Genomic DNA, 17784 nt, shown 5'->3' with positions numbered 1-17784 from the left:
AAAATACATGTAATTTAGAATTTTATAATTTCCAAAAAGTAAGCTGCCATTATTAACCAAAGTACTTATTTGCAATTTTTTATCGGTGAAAATATTTTAAAGCTCTTATAAAACTTAATTTAAAAAAAATTAACTTAAAAATTCTTGCCATGTTGTTGGGCATACCACTGCTGTCTCTGCTTGCGTTTTTCTAACTCTGTGAGGAGAGCCTGCCTATAGGCTTCATACATTTTAACAATCTGTTCCAATTCTTTCATGAAGAGTAACTTTAGCATTCCCTGATATGTATCCAGGTCAGCCAGCTGGAAGAGTTCCCGCATCAGAATGTGGTCATACTTCACAGGGGCTCGAGCATAAACCTGAAGCCAGTCAGGAATTTCTGCAGTATGATATGGATTTGCAGGTACCAGAAAGGACTGATTTCTTTCAGTTTGCTGTGGCTGGTACGTGACAGGAGGTGGTTGATCATACCGAGGTACACTAGGAGCACAGGGATGCCTGTACTGAGCCTTCTTATTCGTGTGATCTACATAATAGGTTCCAAATTCTGATGACTCAACTCGCTCCCATCCAGGAGGAAGTCCTTCTCGCTCAAGAGGATGGCTCCAGTGAGTTGTATTTGTGTTATGATCTATATAATATTTTCTCCCTCTCATTGTCCAGTCCACAGACCAGCCAGGAGGAAGGGGTAAATCTTCAGAACCATGGTTAGTTAAATTTCCTAAAGATGTAGCAGCAACTCTCCCAATACCTGGGGGAAAAGAGAAAAAGAGAGAAGAAACAGAATAATTATTCAGAGCTAAAACATATGACAGCTGAGAAACAGTTACAAAATTAAGAACCCGGATTGTACTCTTCTGTTAAAATTCATGATTATGACACCACAAAGTTTTTCATAAAACTAGCCAGTATCACTATTATGTGATTATAAAAAGAGGTAGAAATTAGACATTGAAATTAGTGTGTGTTTTTTGGGGTTGATGCTTCCATCATCAGGCCATACAGACATTCAACTAGTAGCAAAGCTGCATATGTACACTGCTAAAGGAAAAGGAAAAGGAAAAGAAAATTTCAACTCATTCAAGATTTAAGATTGGACATCTCATCAAAAAAAAAAGCAAAAATGAACTTAAAAAACCATTCCCAGTTTATAATTTCTTAAAAATAATCTGGCTGTGCTCTAGAATTATTAAGTAAGCTTAAGGTAGGAGGGCATATGGTCAACATGCAAAAATCAATTAAATGTCTGTATCCTAATAATCAACAACTGGAAACAGAAGTTATTAAAATAATACCATTTATAATAGCTCCAAAATCATCAAATATTTACATATGTATCTAACAAAACATGCACAGGATCTGTATGCTGAAAACTAGAAAAACACTGCTGAAAGAAATGAAAGACCTACTTTATAATAGCTCCAAAATCATCAAATATTTACATATGTATCTAACAAAACATGCACAGGATTTGTATGCTGAAAACTACAAAAACACTGCTGAAAGAAATGAAAGACCTATCACATTAATGGATTGGAAGACTCAAATAGTTAAGATGTCAGTTCTTCTGAAATGATCTTTATGTTTAAGGTAGAGTGGTCCCCCCTTATCAGCAGGGGTTATGTTCCCCAGTGGATGCCTAAAACTGTGGATAGCACCAAATCCTATATATACTATGTGTTCTCCTATACATACATACCAAGGATAAAGTTTAATTTATAAATTAGGCACAGTATGAGATTAACAACAACAACTAATAATAATGTAATACAACTACAACAATAAAAGTTATGTGAATGTCTCTCTCTCAAAATATCTTACTGTACTGTACTGTACTTACCTAATTTTCAGACCATGGGTAACTGAAACCGCAGAAAATGAAAGAGTTACTACAGTAACTCCAATCGAAATCCCAGGAGTTTTTGTAGATATAGACAGGTAGCAGACAAGCAGACTTTAAAACGTATATTGAAAAGTAAAAGATCTACAGTCAAAAACAAATTTTTAAAAGAAGAACAAATGTGGAAGACACACTACCTGATTTTAAAACTTAATATATAAAGCTACAGTAATCAAGACAGTGTGGTATTATTAAAAGAATAAATAATGGAATATAACAGAGAACCCAGAAACACACTCGTACATACATGGTGAACTGATTTTTGACAAAGGTAAAAAGGCAATTCAGTGGAGAAAGGACAGTTTTTTCAACAATTGGTGTTGGGACAATTGGACTCGCATATCTGAAATAATCAAAACCTGTTATCTCCCATTTTATACAAAAATTAACTCAAAATGGATCATATAGCTAAATGCAAAATGTAAAACTATAAGAGTTTTAGAAGAAAAAAATAGGATAAATTTTCATGACCTTATGTTAGGCAAAGAGTTCTTAACCATCATACTCAAAGTTCAACACATAGAGGAAAAATACTAATAAATTGGTCTTCATCAAAATTAAAAACACTTGCTCTGTGAAAGACACTGTTAAGAGAAAGAAAATCAAGCTATAAACTGGGATAATATATCTGCAAATCACATATTTGACAAAGAATTTTTAACTAGTGTAAAGAACTCTCAACATGAAGAAAACAGTAGTACAACCACACAGTGAAATCTACTAAGGATTAAAAAGAAACTAAATGTTGGTACATGCAACAACATGGATGAATCTCAAAGCACTATGCTGAGTGAAAGCAGCCAGTCTCAAATGATTACAAATTTTATGATTCCATTTATATGACATTCTTGCAAAGACAAGACTACTACAGTTGTTAGGAAATGGGGTTGCTACTACTGGTTGCTAGGAAATGGGGTTGGGGATAGCAAATTTGGGGGTGATGAAAATGTTCTATATACTGATAGTATTGGCATTACATGAATCTATATATATATTTTTAAAAAGTTAAGTTTACTATATGTTATTTAAAAAAGGAAAAAAGAATAACCTGGCTGTGTAATTTTATTCTCACACAATAGTAATAGTGTATGTATAACAAATCACTCCAAAACTCAGTGGCTTACAACAAGAATTTATTTAGTTCATAACTATGTAGCTCAGTGACATAGGCTGAGCTCAGAAAGCTTCCTTGCTGCTTGGTATGTTATCTTTATCATTATTTGATAAAGTTATCTTGAGTATGAGGTAACTTCCCATATGAGGCACTGCTGATGATCAGACCTTCTCAGACCTAAGCTGCTACTTTTTCTACCCCTAGTTCACTGTGTTCCAGCTACACACACCTCCCTGCTGTTCTCAAACATGGCAGGCACTGGCTATTCATTTTCCCTGGACATTCTTTCTTCAGATATGTTTGGCTCACTCTCTCACCCTCTTCCAGCCTCTTTTCAAATGTCTCAATGAAGCTTATTCTTACTACCTATGGCAATCTACATCTCTCCAGACTCTATTTACTGTTTTACTTTTTTCGTATCACTTTAACATTTGAACTTAAAATATAACTTTTGTTTCTTTCTCATCTTTCTTATCCCACAGAACCCCATAAGAAAGATCCATAGGATGGAAATCTTTGTTTTGTTCACAGATATATCTCAAGCCTTGTGATATGTATGTTTTGGTTTTCATTCACAGTTTCTGGCTTGCTCTAACCTTACCCTGCCTTTCTATCTTGGAGCTGGCCATAAAGAAATTCTCTGACCTATCTTATCTGATTGTAGGTCATAAGACCCCCTTTCGAGAAGGGGTCCCATCCCATGTCCAGGAGGAAGGAATGCTACACAGAGAGGCCGGGAAGAATCTGGACAGGTCTTTCTGGGTTTTCCCACACAGTCCATTACTGTTAGTTCATACTCTTTTTGTCCAATCACATTTCTACACAGTGTCCATGCTTCGATCATGCCTGTGTAATGAAGCTCCCATAAAAACCCAAGAGCACAGGGTTCAGAGACCTTACAGATAGCTGAACACTGAACACATGGAGGTTCCTTGAGGGTGGCATGACTGGGGAGGGCATGGACGCTCCTTGCCCCTTCCCTCTTAACATGCCCTATGTCTCTCTTCATCTGTATCATTTAAAATATCTTTTATAATAAACTGGTAAATGTAAATATTCCCCTGAGTTCTGTGAGTCGCTCAGCAAATTAATCAAACCCAAGGAAGGGGTTGTAAGAACCCCAATTTATAGCCAGTCAGCCAGAAACACAGATAAAACAACCTGTAGCTTACAATGGACATCAGAAAGAGGTTGAGGGGGGACAGTCTTGGAGACTAAATCCTCAACCTGTGGGATCTGATGCTATCTCCAGATAGTAACAGAACTGAATGAGAGGACACCCAGCTGGACACCCACTGCAGAACTGCTTCCTTGCTTGCCGGTGGGAAGAAATCACCACACATTTGGTCATAGACTTCTGTCTTCTGTGTTGATTGTTACTGAATAAGATTATAGGAAAAACACTCTAGTGTGTGTTTTTTCCCTATACAAGCCTCTAGAACAGTATCTACAGAATAAAGCAAATAGTATGTGTTCAATAAATAAGCAATAGTAATGAAAACACTGTGGTATTAGTGGAGGAAAGACGTATATACCAATGCAACAGAATAAAGAACCTAAAAATAGACCCATACAATATGCCAACCTGATTCTAGACACGCACTCAACAAAAAAATCTATCCCTTCTGCTAACACTTAAATTAGAAACCATCTAAATATCAATCATCAGAAAATTGATTAAAAATGTCTGAGAGGTCCACAAAATGAATTCCCACACAGCTACTTAAAAAGAATGATTTTTTAAAGAGAAAGAACTGAGGTAATTCCACCTGTAAAAAAAATCTAGGATATATAAAGTAAAAAAAGCAATTTGTAAGTCAGTATATAAAATAACACCATACTGGGGCCGGCCCATGGCTCACTCCAGAGAGTGTGGTGCTGATAACACTAAGGCCATGGGTTTGGATCCCATATAGGGATGGCCGGTTTGCTCACTGGGTGAGCGTGGTGCTTGACAATACCAAGCCAAGGGTTAGTATCCCCTTACCGGTCATCTTTAAAAAAAAATAATAATAATAAAATAAAATAACACCATACTAGTTTAAAATATTTATATATGTTAGTATATTCACACAAATAATCAGAAGCACAAGAAAATGAAGAACCTCTACTTACATGTTTTTATAAAGGTTGAATTTTTTAAACCAGACCCAATACAAAATTAATTCTTGAAACATAATATAGAACTGGCAAAAATGGTGTGGGGGTGGGAGTGGGGGAACATGGAGTTAAAGTGGTTAAAATGGATAAACTGAAAATCTTTCGGGCCGGCCCGGTGGCGCACTGGATAAGTGCGCCGCTTGGGAAGCGCGGCGGCGCTCCCGCCCGAGGGTTCGGATCCCACATACAGACCGGTTCCCGCTCACTGGCTGAGCGAGGCGCGGGAGCGACCCCGAGGGTTGCGATTCCGTTGCCGGTCCCCGGTCCGGTACAGGCGCGACACTGAGGGTTGCGATCCTTTGCCGGACACGAAAAAAGACAAAAGACAAAAGACAAAAAAAAAAAAAGAAAATCTTTCTAGGCTTCCAAAAATAAGTACAAAAACTACATTAAATATTTTCCTTGATTCATGGACTGACTTTGCCCCTCTCCCTCCCAAGTTTTACCATAAAACTAATTCATGAAACTAAGGTGAAACTAATTCATGAAACTAAGATGTTTCTTACAATTAAGGGGACAAATAAATCTGTTAGTCGTTAGGCAGCAGACGTAGAGGTATTACCATTGCCTGTGCATGTCCAAACCCAGTCTCGGAACCTTTCTGATAATGGGTTTGTTTCAATCCAAGGAGTCTGGGACTCCAGCTAATTTTATGTATAAAAATTATGGGTCCAGTATATGTGCGTTTTTAGAAAATGGAAAAATCCAAGGGATAGCTTGGAATTAATATAGCCACAATAGGGCAGTTTTAATTAGGATAAAATGTTTATTTGTGAGGTACATTAGAAAAAAGGGAGTAAAACACCCTGCAAAGAAATCTAGTTTTTAAAATAGTATCAATATTAATGACAATGGATTACTAAATAAACCAGAAGTTGTCTTTGTAGTTTGTTTTTTCTCTTTGGGATATATCTCAGTCAGGAAGTACAGTCAATTTATTGTGTCTAAAATTCACTTTGAATAATTTTTCTCAAATATGGATAAGCCATTTGATATATACTTAGATTTATTTCTTTCATTTCGTTTCATTTTTTAGGGATTATTTTTCTAAATTTTGATCTCATTTTGTTTTGTAGTTACATAGGAATTCAAACACCTTGGAGAAATGACTTCTGGGGCAGGAAAAATGCAAGATGATCCGGAACACTTTTCTAGTATCAGAAAGTGAGGAACTATTCAAAAAAAGGATCACGTGAAGGGTGCAAAGGAGTCACCCTAAAAGAGCTCACAATGGCCACAGCAAGAACAATTTGAGTAATCAAATAAGTGACTCAATATTAGATTATAACCCAAAATATAAAATAAACATACATGTGTCTGTACTGATAGAAAGCACAGAATAAATGGGGGAGAAGAGACAAAACTTCCTTATAGAAGAATTCCACATATGTGGATATTCCTCATTCCAGGAGATAAAGCTCAACTCACCTATTCCCCCTTGACAGTGAATTATAGTTATGACTCCTTTCCAAGGAATAGAGTATGGAAAGGGGAAAATAGTAACTTTATAGTAGAGAAACCTGGCAAACCTTAATCAAGTGCTGAAGATATAACATCACCAATAATGTCACATGCATATCATGTACCTTCTTATACATAAGGACACTTCACGTCTGTGGTATCCTTTCCAAAAACCAGTAAGCCCAGCCTGATCATGAGAAAAACACACAAAATCCAAATTGAGGGACATTCTACATAATATCTGACATGTACTCCTCAAAACTGTCAATGTCATGAAAAAAACAAAATACTGAGAAATTGGCATAGAAGATGACTAAGGGGACATGACAATTAAATGCAATGTGGTACTCTAGACTGGACCCTTGAACAGAAAATGGACATTAACGAAAAAAATGGTTAAATCCAAATAAAGCTTGGCATTTGGAAAAAAATCCATGGGCTCATAAAGATACATGGCCAGGGTACCACTTCATTATTTTGAAAAGCAATCTTTCCTATATGAACAGCAACCAAATAATTGATAAAAGAAAGTTCTTCATTATAGAATTCCAACTAATACATACAGAAGAAATGATCAAATTTGAGTATCACAATTTGTAACACCTAAGAAAATACTGGATGTAGCCAATGATCACTAATGGCTGCCCAAACCAATGGGTAAAAGGTTAATGGAGAACTTCTTGATAGATGATGAATCAGGCTATCATCTGAATCTATGGTCAATCTTTGCATCACAAAAAGAGAAATCAGTCATTATGTGTCTCTGGAACTGAAGATATGTGATATTCTCAAATATGTTTGGTCTTTGTCCTCATTTCCTGGCATACTACTCCTAAAATCCTTGGAATCTCCAAACTGGTAAGTGTCTTTTGTATGCTGAGTTGAATAATGGCTGGCAGCCCTTGGGTAGCTTTGGGATGGGGGCAGGTCAACGGAAAGAGCAAGGCAGGATTGGATTGGAGGACTGTGACTTTCAGCCCCACCCCCAGCCTCTGGGTGGGGCAAAGGGGCTGAAGGTTAAGTCCATCACCAGTTGCCAATGATTTAATCAACCATACCTATGTTATGAAGTTTCCATAAAGACCCAAAAGGACTGGGTTCAGGAGCTTCTTGACAGCTGAACACAGGTAGATTCCCAGAGGGTGGCACTTCCAAAGACAGCATGGAAGCTCTGTGCCCCTTCCCCCCCCATACCTTGCACTATCCATCTCTTCATTTGGTGTTCATCTGTATCCTTTGTAATATCCTTTATAATAAACCACTAAACATAAGTAAGTGTTCCCCTGAGTTCTGTGAGCCTCCCTAGCAAATTAATCAAACTGAACTGGAGAGGGGGTTGTGGGAACCACGATTTATAACTGCATGGTCAGAAGCACAGATAAAATAACCTGGGGCTTGTGATGGGCATCTGAGGGGGTGCCTGGGGTGGGGGGTGGACACCCAGCTGGTGTCTACTGCAGAACTGATTGCTTGTTTGATGTGTGGGGGAAAAAACCCACACATTTGGTCACAGAAGTCTTCTGTATTGATTGTTGAGTGAGTGTATAGGAGAAACTGAGTTTTGTTTATCACTCTTGCTCAGTACCCTTTGGGAAGAAAGGCATATTTTTTAAAAAGGTGGTGACAAAACAATGGAACAAAGCTAACAAGCCTTTTGGTGGCACTGACCTTGGCTTCTGTCAAACTGCAACTGAAGGTTTAACAAATGCAGCTTAAGCAACTTCAGTCTTAGAAAATATTTAAAGAGAAAAGAAACAAGCCAATGTACTAAGCACATACACATACGAACAACTTTAAAATCACATTGTGTAAGCATGCAATGACTTTATACCCTCTGATACTTCCACTATGTTGAAATATCTTACTAAAACTATAACCGAGAATAGCAATGCAACAATTTTTTTTAAATTATAGTCAATTCAATGTACTTATATTGAATTATTTATAAGAACCATAACATTGTGGCCAGACAGAAGTGCCTCTGGAAATATCTAACATAGATTTCTAAATACAGTATTACTAAAAACAAAAACTATTACAGTAATTAAAAACTATACAGGCTTAGAGAGTATTAAAGTTTGTGAAAATTTCATTCACCCAATTTTCATATACTTTCTGAATTTGCCTAAATCTAGAAACACAAGCTCTTTTACATTTAAACAGTATTAGGCACCAAAAACCATATTTGAACTATGATAAATCTGAAATTCATATTTAGAAAAAACATAAAGACTGTCTGTAAAAATCCTGGTTTCTAAAACTTGAATAAACCTTGACAATTTGATAATGGAGCCAGGAAGTCCCCAAAGTTCCAAATAGGCTTATCAGCTCTATTAACACTAAGTAAAACCCCAACACCATGTAAAACCATGATTCCTAACCTTTTAGAGATATCCATAGTCTCATGACACATCCTACCTGTACTCTCTGAAAGTATCACGTGCACTACATTTTTTCCAAACTATTCTTTGTGATAATTTTATAAAACTTATTGAGAGATGAATATAGTAAAAGAAAAAATTAGAAATCACTGGTCTAAAACATAAAACTTTACTAGTTAACAAAATAGGTCTAGCAGATTAAAAAAAAAAAAAAATAAAGCTACATCAAGCACTAATACATTGTACCTCCACTCTAAGTTCAGCCAGAAAGTTGAAGCTTCAATAACCAAACATGCCAAATCTGGAAAAAGCACAGAACAGCACATAATACTCTTACAAAGGGCACGAGCACTAACAGTTATGAAAGTGTACTTTGTCCCTGGCCCTTTCCATATGTCTTATTTCATACTCAAAACAGCTCTATGAGGTAGTATATCACTACTACTTTACAGATGAGGAAAGTTTCGTGTAAGTTATTTTACAAACAGCCACACAGACGGTATGAGGTCAAATAAATTTATTACTAACCATGTAATCTTAGCTACAAAAGATCAACTGTAATTCTTCAAAGAAAAACATGATTGCCAGTATTAAAAGAAAAAGAAAAAGTAAGCTACCAATTTTGAACTAAATCAGTGTGGAAAAACAAGAACTTCAGTATTTGAACCACAAGAAAAAAACTAGTTTTCCATAATTTCAATTAGTCCTACAAAAGAATAAGTTGCATTCATAAGTAATCCTTAAAACAACTTCCATTTGCACGAATTAACTAAAAACACCTTCCATTAATATAAAGTAAAACATTGATGAGCTAAATACATGATTTCCCAAAGACACAGATAAAGTATTATTTTGTTGCTATACCAAGTTTTCACTTGATAACACCTCCAGAGAACTTAATCTCACACAAGGCAGATATTTATGACAACTACCCTTATAAACTAAGCTTAAAAATTCTGGTTTCCAAATTTTGTATTGGCTACACAGAATAAAATGGACCTGTAACTCTAATCAAGTTCTACAAGGTCTTTAGTAAAAGACTCTAAACATGATAGCCCATGTTATAATCAAGATGTTGATCAAGATATCTAAGTACTGAATTAAGCCAACTGCTTTCTCTCTTCCTCTGCAAAATAAATACAGATGTATCTATATATGATTCTGGTTAACTAAATACTTATGCATTTATTGGAATAAATATAAATCCAGTTGTTTTTTTTGTAAAGCCTGACACTTTTTAGTTTGATTTTTATAACTTGATTTCTTAGTCATCTTTAAAATGTTTAAAATGTTTTTAAAAGTTTGTCACTTCAAACTGCATAGAACTAAATTACTTAAGTGCAAAACAAAGGAATTCAAAATTCAATCTGCCTTTAGCATTCCAACTAAAGACTTCCTGTTAAAAGTAGGATTCCTTCCTTTGGCACATACAGTAAGAGCCCGACTGGTATGTTGGCTAAGAATGTTAAAGGTCAAATTTCACAACTAAACCTAGAATTCTCTAAGCCCTAAAACCCTTTAAGATATTATACAACTTGTTTTTGTGCTTCTGCTAAGTACAATAAAATGAAGTTAACCCTTGAGATAAGGTGTTTCCTGGAAGTCTAAACAATAACTAATATGCAGGAATCGCTATTGTCATTAAGTCATTATAAAACAATTTTTCCATATCTTTTCATGCTTATTAGTATCAACGATCAAAATTTAATGCTTGTGAAAAAAATCTGTCTATAGCACATCCCTCCCCTCCCACAAACTTACTTTCTCCTTTGTGTTCATTCATATTCCTTTACGCTATCCAGCATAAACCTTGAAAATATAAATTTCAAGTCTTTTCAAGATGAATTCAAGAAACTTTCAGCTATTGTCTCATTTTCAGATTTTTCCCTTCTGGAAAAGACAGTTATTATGTTTTTCTATTTCATTAATAATTGGTTATTAATCCTCCTCTCCAACTGAAGAGATTCCTTCAAAGTACTCTTTGTTTTTTTTCTAGAAGATAAAACACTAAATCTATTAAATTTCCTCAAGTAATGTATCAACTGCTATCATAAATGCACAACTTGTTTTGAAAGACAGTTATTATGTTTTTCTATTTCATTAATAATTGGTTATTAATCCTCCTCTCCAACTTAAGAGATTCCTTCAAAGTACTCTTTGTTTTTTTTCTAGAAGATAAAACACTCAATCTATTAAATTTCCTCAAGTAATGTATCAACTGCTATCATAAATGCACAACTTGTTTTGGGGGTGGGGTGTGTATTTTATTACCAAAACTTCGAATAGCTGCCACCTTCTTCAGGCCTGATGAAATCTGATGTTCAAAAGTCTGGGATAAGATATAGAACACAGAGCTTACAGTGTAGTCTCATTAAAACAAGGCCTTGGCTAGTCCATGAAATCAAATGGGTTTTTTTTACAATAATATTATTTAATTTAAAAAAAATTTCAATTAACCTGTACTTTATTTATTTCTAAGTTGTGATTAGAAAGTTGTTTTAAAGTCTGTCTTTAAACTTAGAAAAACGAAGTCAGATTGCTCCTTAAAGAACATAAGTAGAGATTTCGTTCTACAGAATTTATTTCCTCAATGATATTTTGGGAATCAGAACTTTAAAATATGGGGCCAGACCCGTGGCTCACTCAGGAGAGTGCGGTGCTGGGAGCGCCGAGGCCGCAGGTTCGGATCCTATATAGGGATGGCCGGTGCGCTCACTGGCTGAGCGCGGTGCGGGCGACACCAAGCCAAGGGTTGCGATCCCCTTACCAGTCACAAAAAAAAAAAAAAGAACTTTAAAATATGAATTAGAATTTTGATTTTAACTTGATATTATTAATTCTTCATATGTATATACTTAAAACTCAGGCAGAAAAGTATTATGAGCTATCGGTGATGTTTGCAGTATAAATATAGATGGGGAAGGTCTATGCAAAGAACTAATAACCTGTGTTAACGGTAAACATAGCTATTATTCCTGCTCCCCCTCCACTACCAAAAACTGTTTTGATTCCACAGATTTGAAATCTCTGGAGTCATCCACTCATTCAGCCACTTATTTTTTTGAGCATCTCCTATGTAGCTAGATGCTGTGCTAATCCTGTGTAACTATCTGACTTTTCCCTCTCCTTTGTCCCTAAAACCGCATTAGCGGCCAAGTGCTATTAGTATGGATTTGTCCCACTTCTCCCCTTTCCAAATGTCCGAAGCACAGGTAAAGTCTTCATTAACTTATTTAAAATATTAACTGTTGAACATGTACCCAGTGGAAAATTATGGAGTCATTAAAGCTACTCATAAAAAATATATAACACTAAGAAACTCATTCAAGTATAAAAGCAAGGACACAAAACTGCAAAGTATAATCACAACAATGTAAAAAAATTGGCATGGAAAAAGGATGAAGGACATAACAAATATACTAAGAGAATCTCTAGTGGTTGGGTACCTTTTCTGCATTTTGCAAATTTCCTACATTAAGCAGTTATTACTTTAAAAGAAAATAAATGAGCTTTATTTTAAAAACTTACATTTTTAGTTGGCTAACAAATTATTTCTGAGGTTTAGAACTGCACATTAGAAATAACCAAAATAAACACTCAAGTATGAATTGTCTTAATCCTTTAACCTAGAAGTTCTTTAAAAACAAAAAAGTAGTCATCCATGCTCATTATAGTATTTCTACATGTTTAGAAAACCTCTCCACTTCAACATCCCAGTGAGACCCTGATGTCAGCTTTCACAAAATTAAGCTGTCCTTACCAACTATTACACACTATTTCCAAATTTTCAAACCATTAATGATTTACTCTCTTCCAAACCCATAATTCTCATTTTTTTCTTCAAAGGTGTCCTAGATTTGCCTTTTCCTCTCTTTTGCCACTGGTATCTACAAACCTCTTTTCTCTAGGAACCAACCTATCCTGAATACTACTAATCTTTAAACACCGATTTCATAAAATCACTTGCTCTTTTTTTTTTTTTTTAAATCACATGTCTTTTTGAAAGCACAATGGCTTCTGCTTGACTCAAGTCTAACTAAGCCTGCTGTTGGACCACAAATCTCCATTTCACCTTACATCTTACTTCTTCAAACCAGGCAGAACTACACAATATCTTGAATTTAAACAATGCCTTCTCTGTTTTCACTGGGCTAGACCCAATTTTCCACCTAAAATGTCCTTCTTCTGCCTCCTGTTAATCTAAAGGCCAAGCTCAAAGCCCAGTTCAAGTCCTTCCTCTTCCAAAATCATTCTTTTAGGTGTTCCAGCCTACACTAATCTCTCTTATGACTCCCTCTTGCACTTAACAGCCAGTACCACAAAGTCAAACAATTGTTCTTTGACTATTGTGTATATTATTGGTTTTGTTTCCCCAAATAAGGAACCAGAAGGCAGAGACCAAGAGGGCCAAGAAAAATGCTAGACACATAAATGATTAATACTAAATGAATAAAAATTTTTCTACAGTCATAATACTCGTGCTCCAAATTGTTTTTTTAAGAAGTTATGTGAGCCAAAAAGTAAACCTGTCTTATTTTTTTTCTTTATCCTGCCAAAATTTAAAGCATACAACTTAGTAAGTAGGGGAAAAAACAGACAAGAAAGTTTAATTTTCAGCTTGCTTCAGTTTATCTAATAAAATCGAGTACTTTAAGAATAAAGTAGAACTGTACATTTCTCCAGTCTCTTCTGCTCCTGGTAGGAGTATCCCCAAGTCAGAAAATATGGAAAGCAGATTTTTTTATTTACATGGCTAATTTTCTGCCTATTACAAAAAGAACAAAAAGGCATACTCAACACAATTAACCATGTGACAATAAGTGTTTCCGACCAACCTGGGAAATATCCTCCTTTCCTTTCCCAGTTTTAAGTCCAATTTCTCTGAAGACCTAACCTTCCCCATTCTACCAAATCTAAACATAATTCACCCCAACTGGAGACATTAAATTCTCTAGGTTTTCAGGGCTCACAGTGTTAACAGTCTATATACCTTGAGATAAATGGCAAGTTTATATAACATGAATTAATAAAATAAACACAAGAGTTTTTTCATTCTGTGTAGGTTAATAACTATTTCCAAGTGGACTTAAGCAAGACTGGCAAAATAAAAAACTATTGTGCCATAAGTATTTTTTGGCTTCCCAGGAAAATCCAAAAAAGAGCATCTTTGTAACTGAAATATTAATAAATATCAATATAAACTAATGTACTATTTATAATGTTAAATTACCTGAAGCATGCCTCCCCTGATTCTGTGGCATTCTTTGGAAGAGATCATGGTTATATTCATAATATCTGTAGTCTTCGTGTGCACGATCTCCAAGTGGCCGTCTTCTCTGACCATCAAAAAAATTATCTGAATAATAATATCGGGAACCAGAGTCTCCATTTTCAACAGCAAAATTAACTTCTGTTAAAAATGACTGAGAAGAGCCATACTCCCGAGGGACATCTGCTAAACTCCTGGCAAGATAAGAAGGTGCAGATAATCTGTTGCTTTCTCTTCTCATTACTTCATGAGGTGCTCTTTGAACTGGAGTTCTAAGGAAACTCTGGTTTCTTGAAACTACTCCATCTCCAGAAGCTGAAAAGGCATTAGGGTTTGAATCTGGAAGACAGATATCAGTTCGTCTTGGAATTGTTGGACCGTGCCGGATGAATGAAGGCATGAGATCTATAATAAAACAAAGAGTAAAGTTAAATTTCAATAAGTAACTTTTCAAAAGTTGTCCATTTACATTTACCACCCTAAAATCAAATGTCAATTTCTCAAATTCCAATTTAAGATAGTACTTGGGTATTTTAAATTGAGGAAAATTAATGTTTACCCACTCAAATGAATTTATAATTTGCATGAATGTGCTATGTATAAGCTCAGACAAAATCAAATGTACTCCGCATACTACCATACATAATATGATAAACTACATATTAATGAAATGCTCATGAATTAAAATGCAAAAATAGGGGCCAGCCCGGTGGCGCACTGCTACAGTGCGCTGCTTAGGAGCGCAGCAGTGCTCCCGCCAAGGGTTCGGATCCCACATACAGACCGGTTCCCGCTCACTGGCTGGGCGAGGTGCGGGCGCAGCACCGAGGGTTGCGATCCCGTTGCCGGTCCCGGTCCGGTACGGGCGCGACACTGAGGGTTGCGATCCGTTGCCGGACACGAAAAAAGACAAAAAGGAAAAAAAATAAAAATAAAAATAAAAAAATAAAATGCAAAAATAGAAAATCTAACAAATCAGGGGCCAGCCTGTGGCTCACTTGGGAGAATGTGGTGCTGATAACACCAAGGCCATGGGTTGGGATCCTTATATAGGGATGGCCGGTTGGCTCACTTGGGAGAGCGTGGTGCTGACAACACCAAGTCAAGGGTTAAGATCCCCTTACGCGTCATCTTAAAAAAAAAAAAAAAGAAAGAAAGAAAGAAAACTAACAAATCGATACACAGTTACTAGTTACCTAAGATTACAGTTCGTTTCCTTTTCACTTCATTTTAGAAACTGCCAAAAATCTTTCTTCGAGCAAATACACTATCAGAGATAAAACAGAAAAACATAATGCTACTCCCTAATATGTAAAGGTGGATTTCTTTACAAAGATTTTAAAATTAGTAACTCTGTTCCTCTACTCTTGGAATTACCTAGCACTAGTACTCTAATCAAAGGCTGGAAAGCCAAACATCTAGGTATGAAAAATTAAAAATAAAAAAATTTTATTTCAAAAAGACACAAATGTTGCATCGATTCAAAAATACCAAGCCTGAAGCTATGGCTCCCTTAAGAACAATTACAGTTCAAAACAGAAGATAATAATAGAAGAATAGTTTCCAGGATATAGTACTTCTGAATACAGAACTTGAAACTAGCTTAGATGTTCCTGATGAGAAAGTAAATACCTTCAAACCATGAAGTAAACCGTATATGGAGACCATTTTATTATATTATTAAGTAAAGAATATTAGAAGACACTCATTAATAAGATTCAGAAGCTAACACTTTACAGAAACAAATTGATATCCAAATAAATAAGGCTCGACACCTGAAATTAAAAAAATACAAGTACTATATCAAAAGTTATTTAATTAAAGGTAAGACAAACATATTTTATGATTTCAAGTAATGTTTCATAAACATTTTTGCAGTAAACAGCAAGCCATCATTTAAAAACAGCCCAAAACACAACAGCATGTGTAACTGAAAACCAAGCTGTTAAAAAAGGGTTTAAAAATCAAGTTTCAAGTTACTGATGTACCCATCTAATACATTTTGTCGAAAAAACTGCAAGTATTACAATAAATCTGGAAGGCTGCCGATGTGGTTGTAATGGAAAAACATGCTCTCCACCCCTTTCCGTGTGATCCCGGGCAAATACTAGGAAGCTCTATGAACAACTTCGCAATTACAATATGAAATAATGTTAGGGCCGGCCCGTGGCTCACTCGGTAGAGTGCGGTGCTGATAACACCAAGGCCGCGGGTTCGGATCCTATATAGGGATGGCCGGTTTGCTCACTGGCTGAGCGTGGTGCTGACAACACCAAGCCAAGGGTTGAGATCCCCTTACCGGTCATCTTTTAAAAAAAACAAAACAAAACAAAACAAAAAAACCAATATGAAGTAATGTTAAATCACAAGGTTACAATCAGCATCCAATTAGGAAACTTACACAAAGGGTCCAGCACACAGCATGGGCACCAAAATATTAGCTCCTTACCTCACAATGTCCTGAACACACAAAAGTTAAAAAGTAAGGAGATTCCGCTCAAAACTCAAATACTTAAAAACTGAGAAGAAAAACGGGAGGAGGACTGCAGGGGAGATACACCCTATTAAAGTTAAAAAATACTTTTTGGTAATTTCCCTAAATCAAATCATTTTGAGTACTTTGCCTTTTTGGAATCTCACAACCGTAGCCCAATACAAATACTGTTACAAATACAAATACTCTTTTAGAAATACAAATACAAACACTTTTGGCACCTCGGCTCTGAGATCTAAGAGTGATGAGGCGCTGGGGAATACCTACAATAGCGACGGTCTGCTCCTGGCTTCCTCAAGTCTAAGTCTGACTAGAGCAGCAAGACTGAGGAATTCTGCACCAGAGGTGGCCCAACTTCCAGCCCAGGCGAGTGACATCCGTAATGTTTGCAAACATAAGGCACATCCCGACGTGTCTAGGGGAGGAAAGTGTCCCAGTCTCACCACTGTTACTCCTACATCATCAGGGGATAGAGCAATTCAAGTGTTTCCCAGAGTCTCTTTCTTTCAAGTTTTCAAAACCAACATCATTCACTGGGAGGGGGGAAGTGTTATTTTTAGGGGGTGCCCTAGGCCGGGGGCGGGGGAGTGGCACAGCAACCCTACTTTCTTATTTCTTACTCCTTACCGCCTTTCAGTCCACGAATACCGCTCACGCACAAAAAGACTTTAAAAGCCAGTGCTTCACAGAGACCAACGAGAAAGGGGGAGCCAAGCCGGGCGACCCGTCCGGGTCCCCGCGGCCGCCCCGGCCAGGTGTGGGTGCGCCCCGCCCGACACTCACTCCGCAGCAGAGGAGACGTCTCCTTCTTCACGTACTTCCCCTGCACCTCGGCCGGCTTGGACACTTCGTTTTTGGTTTTCTTTCGGGACAGCATCCTTCCCGACGAGGCCCAAGGCCGCGCCAGGCAGGCTCCCTAGAGCTTCGCGCCGGACGCCGGCCGTCTCCGCCGCCACCTCCGCCGGCGACGCCGCCTCCCTCCCTCCCGAGCAGCCGCCGCCGCCA

At 36.8% G+C, this 17784-nt stretch overlaps 1 protein-coding gene across 1 annotated transcript in view; it reads right to left on the bottom strand.

Moving 5' to 3' along the window:
- The window catches only part of SAV1 (salvador family WW domain containing protein 1), a 25555-nt gene extending 7826 nt beyond the window's left edge, over positions 1-17729 (bottom strand). Inside the window, exons 1-3 of the mRNA XM_008571395.1 lie at positions 17563-17729; positions 14247-14690; positions 337-751 (exon numbers count right to left, since the gene is read on the bottom strand). Of these exons, the coding sequence (XP_008569617.1) occupies positions 337-751; positions 14247-14690; positions 17563-17656 (953 nt within the window). The 5' untranslated portion in view covers positions 17657-17729. The remainder of the gene's footprint in view (positions 1-336; positions 752-14246; positions 14691-17562) is intronic.
- Positions 17730-17784: the final 55 nt, after the last annotated feature.

The sequence above is a fragment of the Galeopterus variegatus genome, unplaced genomic scaffold (assembly GCF_000696425.1).
Source record: "Galeopterus variegatus unplaced genomic scaffold, G_variegatus-3.0.2 Scaffold687, whole genome shotgun sequence".
Classification (NCBI taxonomy): Eukaryota; Metazoa; Chordata; class Mammalia; order Dermoptera; family Cynocephalidae; genus Galeopterus; species Galeopterus variegatus.
Note: the sequence above shows the minus strand (reverse complement) of the source record. Positions and strands in the feature narration are given on the sequence as shown.